This window comes from Phyllobates terribilis, unplaced genomic scaffold, assembly GCF_046119375.1.
Source record: "Phyllobates terribilis strain yellow unplaced genomic scaffold, ASM4611937v1 Scaffold_2__4_contigs__length_985480577, whole genome shotgun sequence".
NCBI classification, from domain to species: Eukaryota; Metazoa; Chordata; class Amphibia; order Anura; family Dendrobatidae; genus Phyllobates; species Phyllobates terribilis.
The window spans coordinates 154,991,804-155,003,853 of record NW_027362762.1 but is presented as its reverse complement, the minus strand read 5'-3'; the positions used below and the strand labels follow the sequence as shown (position 1 = coordinate 155,003,853).

At 42.8% G+C, this 12,050-nt stretch overlaps 1 protein-coding gene across 2 annotated transcripts in view; it reads right to left on the bottom strand.

Moving 5' to 3' along the window:
- NCKAP1L (NCK associated protein 1 like) overlaps positions 1–12,050 on the bottom strand; it is a 419,671-nt gene that overhangs the window by 301,447 nt on the left and 106,174 nt on the right. For both annotated transcript variants that reach the window (XM_073670044.1, XM_073670046.1), the window contains exons 17-19: positions 10,945–11,077; positions 9,577–9,696; positions 8,262–8,401 (exon numbers count right to left, since the gene is read on the bottom strand). In XM_073670044.1, coding sequence (XP_073526145.1) covers positions 8,262–8,401; positions 9,577–9,696; positions 10,945–11,077 — 393 coding nt within the window. The remainder of the gene's footprint in view (positions 1–8,261; positions 8,402–9,576; positions 9,697–10,944; positions 11,078–12,050) is intronic.

Sequence of the window (12,050 nt, the reverse complement as noted above, 5' to 3'; positions counted from 1 at the left end):
CGTTCGATTTTCACGCACCTATCTCCTGGAAACCCAACAGTTCATCAGCAGCGTACTGTTAAATCACAGCGGTACCAGATATTATAGAATAGAAAGAATAGGTATACATACATAGAATAGTTAGATAGAAAAGTGTCAGTGACATATATAATTAGTACAGTGACTGTATTGCTTACTGTACATGTAATATATTGCTAAATTAAAGAATTGAAAAAAAATGGCTTGGGGTCCCCCATAATTTTACACACCAGCAGAGGGTAAGTGGGCAGCTGTGAGCAGATGTTTGTAGCCTGGGAAGGGGGTAATACCCATGGAGCTTCCCAGGCTATTAATAGTCCCCAGCTGTATACTTAGCCTTTACTGGCTATTAAAATGGGGGACCCCCCCTAAAACAATTGACTATTTTAACTATTTAACTATTTTAACAGCCAGCAAAGGCTAGACAGACAGCTGGGGACTGATATTAATAGTCTAGGAAGGGGCCATGAATATTGGCCCCCTCCCAGACTACAAACACCAGCTGTCAGCTGTCCAAGATATGGCGCATCCATAAGATGCGCCAATTCTGGCACTTAGCCTCCGCGCTGTCCACTGCCCTGTGGTGGTGGGAAGAGGGGCTATAGGTGTCACGCAGGGTGTGGGAAAGACTTAGTGCAACACAGAGGGAAGAGGGAAAAGGAGCCCAGACATTAGGGAAAGGGGGGGAGTGGAGACTTCCTGGTCTGGTCTAGTGTCACCCTGTCTAAACTACCGTCCCTATATTGGTTCTTCACCAATCGCCGCACGCGTGCCTCGCACTGACTTTCCCTGGCATATGGCTAAGGCTAAGGGAGGAGATGAGCACTAGTCGATCTGCACTAAACTCTATAGATAACAAGGGTAGACAAACGGGGGAGATTGCTTAGCTTTAGATGACTCCAGCCAAATGCGGACATGGCCTCAAGCTTCAGAGAGGACGAAGTACTGCTCTTGCTAAAGCCTCACAAGTAGTAATGAATATCGCCGGCACCTTCCTCTCACAGACACCGGGTATTTATACACTCAGGCCAGGGAGCTAATTAGCCAGAGGGAGGTAGCCACTGGGTTCTAGAGACAGCCAGCCTCTAAGAAGATGTCTGTAATGCCAAATGTAGAGATCTCCTGCAACCAACTGCAGGGCGCCTGTCTGTCACGTCTGACACACCCGTGACAATGGGGTTGGGGTTGATGTCAGCTTATATTGGCAGCTGACATCAAGCCCAGGTTAGTAATGGAGAGGCATCTATAAGACACCCCCATTACTAACCCCATAGTGAAAGTTAAATAGTGAAAAAAAACACCCACACCCAGAATAAAATATTTTATTTGAAATAACCACACAGACTCCTTTAATAGTTCTAAATTGAACCCAACTGCGAGGACCTGGCCACTTACTAAATACTTTTTCAGCACTGAGCACCCATTTTCATCAATCTTATTTTTGTATTTTGTTAGAAATTTGCTTGCTGTGTTTTGTTAGGATTTGTTTGCTCATCAGTTCAACCTCAGGTATCAATTCCATTCAGTGACCTTATCTCAGGGACAACTGCTAATGGCTGTCAACCAAATGGAGGAGGATCGACCGACTGAGTTGAGGAGGATGCTGGACGCGCTAGGAGAGCGGGCCACGGAGATAGAGCGGACGGCAGTATTAAGCCAATATCTGGGTGTGCACATAGCAGTACCCTCACCCGCCCCAGAACAGAGGACAGTGGATAACAGGAGAGAGGCCTGCATCTTTAAGGTACCGGGATATACCAGAGTTCAATGAGGACCCCTCGGATATTGATGAATATCTCCGGTTATTTGAGAACCTCTGTCTGCTACATGAGGTGTCAATCAGTGACTGGCCCAGATTTTTGAGCGTTGGCCTGACTGGAAAAGCAAGAGAAGCTTTTAATAACTTGTCTTCTGTGGATCAGAGATGTTATTCTACCATTCGCAGCGCTTTACTAGAGAGGTATGCCGTCACTCCTAAAACCTACCAGAGGTAGTTTTGGGAGACTGACAAGCCTGCTGTACACACACATCGGGAGTTCGCCAACACACTACGTGCAGCATGTACTCGGTGCATAGAAGGACTGGGGGCCCGGGAAGCAGAACATGTTGTGGATATTTTCATGCTGGAACAATTTATTTCCAAACTCCCAGGTGATTTAAAAGAATGGGTGGTGGATAGAAAACCACTCAGCCTGGATGAGGCTGCAAGATTGCTGATGATTGGTCTGCTAATCGACCAGGGCTACGTGGAAGTACAGCCCCAGCGAGTTGGGAACAGGAGCTTACAGGGAGACCAGCCAGATCCATGGACTGGCCAGATGAGGAACTACAGGGATTTCAGACTTCACAAAGAAGGGGAGGTTTCCCAAGCCCCCAAGTACAGCCTGTGTTGGAGCGAGGAGGGCTAAACTGTCATAACTGTGGACGCAGGGGACATTTTTCCAGTGAATGCTGGGAACATTCTAGCCCACATCACAACCTAGGAGGAGGATTGGTGTGCCACTGGGCCAATGTTGTAACCGGAAGCCAAGGACCAGTTCTCACTGCTTCAGTGGAGAGGGAGCATCGCTATCTGCAGTCTGACCCCCCACCTGTGGTGAGTAATACACAAAATACAATGGCTTCTACCATGAAAGCATGTGACCTGGGGGAGGTAAATGACCTCAGGGAGGAGGCCCAGGGACTTTGGGACACTGGTTCTACCATCACCCTGGTCAGCCCAGATATTGTCCCCCCAGAACACTATTTTCCTGGCCACCAAGTGACCATTCCCCTAACTGGGTGTCAGCACTCTGGGCTTGGTCGCAATGAATACAAGTTTGGTTCTCATCGGGCACGTGGGGAGTTTCCAAGGACAAACCGGGAATCAGGAGGAGGATTTGGGGGACCCCGCAGAAGGGACAGACCAATGATCCAGCAAACTAAATACAGAGTCCTCGTCTCAGGGCTTCCTCCATCAAGGAGTTGGCAGGATCTGAAAGACCATATGAGAGAAGCTGGAGATGTGTATTACACTGATGTATACCAGGGTGGGATGGGGACTGGGGAGTATATTCGCAAGGGCGACATGGAATATGCTTTGAGGAAACTGGATGATACAAAGCTTCGTTCTCATAAAGACGAGGCCTCTTACATTTGTGTCCGTGCTGAAAAATGGGGGAGAAGTGTGAGGACCTGGCCACTTACTAAATACTTTTCCAGCACTGAGCACCCATTTTCATCGATCTTATTTTTGTATTTTGTTAGAAATTTGCTTGCTGTGTTTTGTTAGGATTTGTTTGCTCATCAGTTCAACCTCAGGTATCAATTCCATTCAGTGACCTTATCTCAGGGGCCTTGGGCCATTGTTTTTTCAGCCAACGGACCTCTTATGTAGATGGGAAGAAGAGTGGACGCAGAGGAGCCATCACCACAGGAGGTCTTACATGCAGTCTCATGTTAAAGCAAATGGTTAAGGGGGAGGGTGTCATCACTTCTGGGCTTTTGAGGGGGCTGACCCCAGGGAGGAAAACAGACACATGCTTTAGTGAGGAGTTGGGTGGAAGGACATTGAAGGAAGAGGATGGAGACCATGGACTTGGAAAGATGGGTGGATAAAAATGTTACTATTATGGATTACGTCGTTTGGATTTAAACTTTCTTAAAAGGACTGTTGCTGCTGGATACTTGTGCATTCATCATTTTATCTGCCGTCTAGAGGATCGTGGACTGTGGCTAGAGACTATACTGGCTGGAGATACGAAATCTGTGGGCAACCAAAAGTTGGGAGACAGTGAGTATCTGGCACAAACTCAGTGAAACTACTGAACCCAGATTGGGAACTTGAGGACTGAGAGAACTGTATTTTGGCCATTTACCTGGAATAGCTTTAGTACCATGGTTGTGATTAATAAAATAATGTTGCATTGTTAACCTGCCTAAGTGATTACTTACAACCTACAACCTCAGATCTCTACACCAACTTACCATTATGCCCATTCCACTGAATCCATTGTCACCTGTAATAAAAATAAAATAATAAACCAACCTCATCCTCACCAATCCGACGCGAAGAACATAATCCATTTGTCCCACGACAGGTCTAGCTCTGCTACATCTAGATGGCAGGCTACATAGTCGCTTGATGCGACTATACAGCCTGCCATCCTACAGAGACACTGAGGAGCACATGCTTGCGCACCTCAGTGACTCGCAGTGGTGTCATCAAGTTGAGCGGGGTTCATATCATATGAACTCCGTTCACCTCATTGAGGTCAGCGCGAGCGTGGGAAATTTTTCACCAAGCATGCGCTGATGTAATTTGCCGGCACCACGAGCATGAGAACTTTCTTACACTCACGCTGACGTCAACGAGGTGAATGGAGTTCATATGATATGAACCCCGCTCAACTTGATGACGGCACCGCGAGTCACTTAAGTGCGCTCCTCAGTGTCTCTGTAGGATGGCAGGCTGTATAGTCGCATCAAGCGATTATGCAGCCTGCCATCTAGATGTAGCAGAGCTGGACCCGTCGTGGGACAAATGGATTATGTTCTTCACGTCAGAGAGGTGAGGATGAGGTTGGTTTATTATTTTATTTTTATTACAGGTGACAATGGATTCAGTGAAATGGGCGTAATGGTAAGTTGGGTTCAATTTAGAACTAATAAAGGAGTCTGTGGTTATTTCAAATAAAATATTTTATTCTGGGTGTGGGTGTTTATTTTCACTATTTAACTTTAATTATGGGGTTAGTAATTGGGGCTTCTTATAGACTAACCTGGGCTTGATGTCAGCTGCCAATATAAGCTGACATCAACCCTAACCCTATAACCCCATTTGCCACCACCACAGGGCAGTGGGCAGAGCGGAGGCTAAGTGCCAGAATTGGCACATATTATGGATGCGCCATTTCTGGGATAGCTGAGAGCTGGTGTTTGTAGTCTGTGAGTGGTGACAATATTCATGGCCCCTTCCTAGGCTATTAATATCAGTCCCCAGCTGTCTGTCTAGTGTTTGCTGGCTGTTAAAATAGGGGGACCCCACGTCAAATTTTTTTGAGGGTCCCCCATTTTGATAGCCAGTAAAGTATGCAGCTGGGGGCTGATATTAATAGCCTTGGAAGCTCCATGGGTATTACCCCCTTCCCAGGCTACAAACATCTGCCCACAGCTGTCCGCTTACCCTCTGCTAGAGAATTAAATTACGTGGGGACCCCACTCCATTTTTATTTAAAAAAATCTTAAATTTAACAATAAATTACATGTACAGTAAGCATATGCAAAACACAGAATATATATTTCACTCACACATTTATAACTATGTATATATATTTCTGATATTGTGTATCTATCTATCCGTATATATCATATACAGTACAGACCAAAAGTTTGGACACACCTTCTCATTTAAAGATTTTTATGTATTTTCATTACTTTGAAAATTGTACATTCACACTGAAAGTATCAAAACTATGAATTATCATATGTGGAATTATATACTTAACAAAAAAGTGTGAAACAACTGACAATATGTCTTATATTCTAGGTTCTTCAAAGTAGCCACCTTTTGCTTTGATGACTGCTTTGCACACTCTTGGCATTCTCTTGATGAGCTTCAAGAGGTAGTCACCGGAAATGGTTTTCACTTCACAGGTGTGCCCTGTCAGGTTTAGTAAGTGGGATTTCTTGCCTTATAAATGGGGTTCGGACCATCAGTTGTGTTGTGCAGAAGTCAGGTGGATGCACAGCTGATAGTCCTACTGAATAGACTGTTAGCTGTTTTTTTCTTGCCATAATACAAATTCTAAGTAAAGAAAAATGAGTGGCCATCATTACTTTAAGAAATGAAGGTCAGTCAGTGCGAATAATTGGGAAAACTTTGAAAGTGTCCCCAAGTGCAGTTGCAAAAACCATTAAGCGCTACAAAGAAACTGGCTCAGATGAGGACCGCCCCAGGAAAGGAAGACCAAGAGTCACCTCTGCTTCTGAGGATAAGTTTATCCGAGTCACCAGCCTCAGAAATCGCAGGTTAACAGCAGCTCAGATTAGAGACCAGGTCAATGCCACACAGAGTTCTAGCAGCAGACACATCTCTACAACAACTGTTAAGAGGAGACTTTGTGCAGCAGGCCTTCATGGTAAAATAGCTGCTAGGAAACCACTGCTAAGGACAGGCAACAAGCAGAAGAGACTTGTTTGGGCTAAAGAACACAAGGAATGGACATTAGACCAGTGCAAATCTGTGCTTTGGTCTGATGAGTCCAAATTTGAGATCTTTGGTTCCAACCACCGTGTCTTTGTGCGACGCAGAAAAGGTGAACGGATGGTGTGGGGGTGCTTTGCTGGTGACACTGTTGGGGATTTATTCAAAATTGAAGGCATACTGAACCAGCATGGCTACCACAGCATCTTGCAGCGGCATGCTATTCCATCCGGTTTGCGTTCAGTAGGACCATCATTTATTTTTCAACAGGACAATAACTCCAAACACACCTCCAGGCTGTGTAAGGGCTATTTGACCAAGAAGGAGAGTGATGGGGTGCTAGGCCAGATGACCTGGCCTCCACAGACACGAGACCTGAACCCAATCGAGATGGTTTGGGGTGATCTGGACTGCAGAGTGAAGGCAAAAGGGCCAACAAGTGCTAAGTATCTCTGGGAACTCCTTCAAGATTGTTGTAAGACCATTTCCGGTGACTACCTCTTGAAGCTCATCAAGAGAATGCCAAGAGTGTTCAAAGCAGTCATCAAAGCAAAAGGTGGCCACTTTGAAGAACCTAGAATATAAGACATATTTTCAGCTGTTTCACACTTTTTTGTTAAGTGTATAATTCCACATGTGTTAATTCATAGTTTAGATGCCTTCAGTGTGAATGTACAATTTTCAAAGTCATGAAAATACATAAAAATCTTTAAATGAGAAGGTGTGTCCAAACTTTTGGTCTGTACTGTATATATATATCTATATATATATATATATATATATACATATACATACACACATATATACTGTATACATATTTATATATGTAGTGAAGAATATTTCCATAGCAAACTATGTGTAAATAACCTAGACAATTCCCCTATGTAAAAGCCTATGTTATAATTGCATTGCAATCAGATGTAAATCGGATGCTAGGTGAGATAATCACATGGCACTCACAAGAAAATCACATGACACTCGCATGACACTTGTCTGTTTTTTCGATCCAGAAATCGGTCCATTTTTTTTTTCTCACATATGGGTATGAGCCCTTAGGCCACGGCCTCACTAAACCAGGTGAGGAACAATCAGAGAAAAGGTATAATAGAAACAAGTGCCCCAATTCTGCGTTTATCATGCAGTCCTGGTTTTGGCTCCCACTCCTGAGAAAAAATACTGACAGAATACTGACCAAATACTGATAGTGGGGACGTGGCATTAGTGTTAAACTCACATGGTGAATTGGATTCACAAAGCCGCGGGTTAGGGTGGACACACGGACCCAGGGCATTGACACAACAGGTTGGAAGGCACATTGAACAGCGAAGACTGAGACAAAAGGTTATATTGGACAGCAGACAAATAAGCAAGGCAGCACACACCGGAAGCCACAGAAGATAATAGCCTACAATTTATGATGCTACATCAAACGAGGGGTTAACCAGCATATAGCAATCAGAGGGTTGCCAAAAATCACAGAAATCACAGGAGTTTGCAAAGATGATAGCAACAGAAGACACCAGATGGTAGTTAACTCCAAACAACAACAGAGATCTTGGCTCCCAATCTGCGCATGTGCTGCCTCTGGTGGCCATTTTCCCCAAGCCCACCACCAGGAAATCAATGGGAAGGGGACTCTACTCACAGCTGGCATTTTATAAAAGCCCAGGGCCTGCAGCTTCGCACTTCCAGGACCCCCCCTCATCCCAGCCCGGGGCCCGCAGCATCGCCCTACTCCTATCGCTGCCCGCCTCCTGCAGCAGCGACCCTGCCTCCTGTAACCCCGCTCCACTGCAGCTGGTAAAGTACATTCAGATTATAAGACTCAGACCCATTTTCCTCCCAAATTTTGGAGGAAAAAGTGCATCTTATAATCTGAAAAATATGGTAGTTTTATGCCATAATTGTGGCAAAAACTGTTTGATGAATCAGTGCCATAGTTGCTAAACTTTTCATTATGCAATAAATAAAGTTTATAGACCTAAAATGGAGCTCCCTCATTAAATTGGTATATAAAGTGATGTATGTAGGTTTCTCGCTAAAGATAATGAATACACACTTTGTGGTTACACTGCGGTCTTTACGTTGACTTTCAGCCCCTGGCTTTTCTCTTTCGGGCTCTGCTTTCTTAGGAGGTGCTTTTTTCAGTCTCTTATTCCTGGCTTTGGTGATTGTTGCTGCACAATGTTTTGGTAGCAACTGGAAAATAAAACATCTGGCATTATTCCTTATCATTTCACTATAATTTACAAGATATTACCTGAGACACTTGACCCATCTATAATAAAGGAAAACAATAAATAATTACATTTATAAAGATAGAATTTTAAAGAGGTTTCTATAAATTAGAAAAAAGGGCTTGCTCTTTTCCAGAAACAGCATCACATCTATCTGTGAGTTCCGTCTGTTATCAAAGCTCGGCCTTGGCCTCTGAGTGTAGCTGACATAGGCTTTGAACAGAAGTGTCACTGCTTCTGGAAAATATCAAAATATTTCGATTTGAGAGTCCTCAGTGGTTGATACCTTTTACTGGCTAACTGAAAAGATGGTAACAGGTTGCAAGCTTTCGAGACTACTCAGGTGTCTTCATCAGGCTAATATAACCCAAAATATGAAGAGTCACATATTTATACACAATATGGCACAGAAATAATGCAATAGATGAGACAGGTGATGAAAAGCAGAGCCATTACTATGGGAGAGATAAGAATTTCTGGCTGTAAATATTTTAGCAGTTCATAGATATATCAAAACCCTTTTTTAACCACAGGGACAACCCCTTTAACTACAATATGTGGCAATCCCTAGAATTTTCTCAGTTAAACAATTCAGATGAATTGTATTTTCTGAGTAATAGGACTAATAAGAGGCATTCTCAAGTTGTCTCATGAGCAGTTCAGAGCTATGCAGTCTACTTACTAACTGATTGTTTGGGAGTTGGATGCTCTGACAGTTCTGATGAGCGGTTTCATTCAGCTACCACACATTAATGGTCTGTCAGTGCTTGTTCTAAGTCATTATATTTACATATATAAATAATGGGTACTTTAAACAAGCACATGGCTCAAAAAAGTGAGAGCTGTTATTAGAACTGCTGTGAAAACTTTCAGGGAATGTAACTATTGCGCATACTGGGCCAGGGTCTGGGCAGGCACTAATGTCTGAGCTCCATGGAAAACAACCTGTACATTATGTAAGATAAAAGCTCTCATTGCAAGAGCATGACAGCAGATAGAAAAATCAAGACAATTGCAAACTTTTATCATTTAGTCTAACTAAATCAATTTAATATTTTTTTTCTAACAATAAAAGGCAATTAACTGAATGTACAGGCATGGATCTGAAAAGTTGAAGTATATTTTCTAATGAGATACCTTTTCACTGAGGTTAGACTGCTCAGCACAGATGTCCATGATATAGCTACTGGCCTGCTTACTGATTTCATCCAAAAAGTTGTTACAAAGCCCAAGGCTGCAATTCAGCAGATGAGGAACCTGCAATGAAATAATAAAATACATTCATTTATGGCATAACACATAACTTAGATTACTTACAGTGTATCTTGATGTTCTTAACCCCTGGACAAAATCTAAGGCTCCCAACTTCACATGAAATTTACTATACTTGTACGTGGTATGCACTTCAGGCAGCATGAGTGACTGCAATCTATACATATCTCTTTATGAAAGTAGCCTCTTCACAAGAGAAAGAGGACTGGAACTCTAGTGCCACCTATTGGAAATACCAGTCCTAAACTTCAATGTAAATCCTTTAAAGAGCCTTGCCACAAGATTTAGAATTAGAAGCCAAACCAGACAGTGTGGAGGGCTGGGCATTACAGCAGAGGTGACAGTGCTATGAGAAGAGGAAATCAGATAGAATAGTTTGTAATGTGGCACAGCTAAACTCAGCTGTACTGCCCATTACCCTCACTGACTGGAAGGTATTAATCATCTGTGCTCTTCTTCCAGCACTTTCTAATCATGCACAAGGATAGACCAGAAGATCTGGGCTATATTTCATTACATCTCACACAGTGATAAACCTGCTCTAACTTATGTTGGTGGTATGTTCTTTTTCTGCTGTGTGTTGCTGCCTGTTTATGATTGGGCAACGTCATACACACCCCCAGTGAAAACTATCTGATAACACTTTAGTGGACTTATGAAGATTAGCTCATTAGGTGCCAAATTGCTAATATCTCTGCACAGAAGAGGCGAAATGAAAAGAAAAAAGTTTTATTCCACTCTGCAGTCACTGTTACATTGTTTGTCCAGTTCAACTTGAAAAATTTGGTGAAAGGTCTTATATAAATATAACGTGACATTGTAAAAGACAATTATTGGCTAAATTAACTAACATGCAGCGTTGATGATTTTCATATTTGCTACCTATTTCACATGGGTGAATTTTTAATGTTCCTTCCCTTTCTTAGTTCCATATTACTCCCTACTGAAATTCATTATTAAAAAAAAAATCAACAACTAATGTTTTGGGTTTCACAGGACCACAGGCAGCATTGTGCGGGTTATCAGAAAACTGAACAGACTCACTATTTTAAATGAACTGAAATCCAATTCAGTTTACAGCCGTCAGAAACCAAAGGGGTTTATCTATAATTAATAAGATAACTGGGCTTGAACAAGAACATGTGGGGCTGAACAAAATGTGGTCTCTAAATAACAGAAGACAATGCCGAGGTCAATAGGGCTATTTTGTTACTGTGTTATGTTCTTTCTTACCTCCTCTGGGCACATTTCATGAGTGCTATTTAAGAAGTGAGCACACGCCAATGGAAAGGAAATGGAGTAGCGCATAGCTGAGTGCTCATCCAGTGTTAACTGGAACATCTTCTCAAAAGTCCGAACATGAAAACTACAACAAAAGCAAGATAATATGTAAAGATGCATGAATGGCATAATAACACTATAGCAAAATACCTATGGCAGGTATATATGTGTCTGTATAATAATGTGGAGATGAACTGAACTATCGATATAGGCCCCGATTCATCAAGACCGCAGTTGGATCGTCTTCAAAGTGGAGTCTGTACGCCTCGTCATAAATATTACTCTAGTGGTGACTGGAGTAATATTTGTGGCGTAGAGTATGCCACAGTTTGTTGTCACAAATTAGACGATCATGCCCTGTTGCACCCGAGTTCCTTCCCAGCTCTGCCCATTTTGGTGGAGCTGTCTAAAACTTCGTAGCCTTCACTTGTGACTTTTCAAAGTAACTATATAACACTGCAGTTTCAATTTACACTTGATTTATGCCTCTCTATGGCAGCATACAGCCGATGGAACTCTATGGGCAGCTATTTGGTGCCTCTGTGTAGCACATAATTGCCAACTTTTCAGTTTAGCTTCTCAGAGATGAGGGGTTACGGAGCAACAAATGCCACCAGATTTATATTTCTATAACCCTATGGACTTTGTTGTCTTCATGCATCTAGGAGGCCTCCCCTTTTTTCTAGGTGCTTGAGGATGTTCGGGAAGGATTAGAAATTATGGTGTGGTATCATACTGACCCTTTATACAGCATGTATTTTTACAGAATCTGTATGGATCTTAGCATGGTTCTTTATGAAATCAGAGGCACACAGAGATAGGTGCATGAGGTCCTAACTGGATAGATGCTCTAAGGGATGGCTATGCCTGGGCAGGGTAAGCTAACATGCTGCAGATTTGTTGCAAAAATTTCTGGACCTAAAAGTAATCTATCCAATTTAGCGTAAAAAGGGATTGCCGGGCTTAAGACTATTTTTTTCACCCTTTTTTCTCAATAGGAGCTGCAGAGACCCCAATCGGCATGTGACTGTAAATATGGAAATCGCATAAATGCGGTC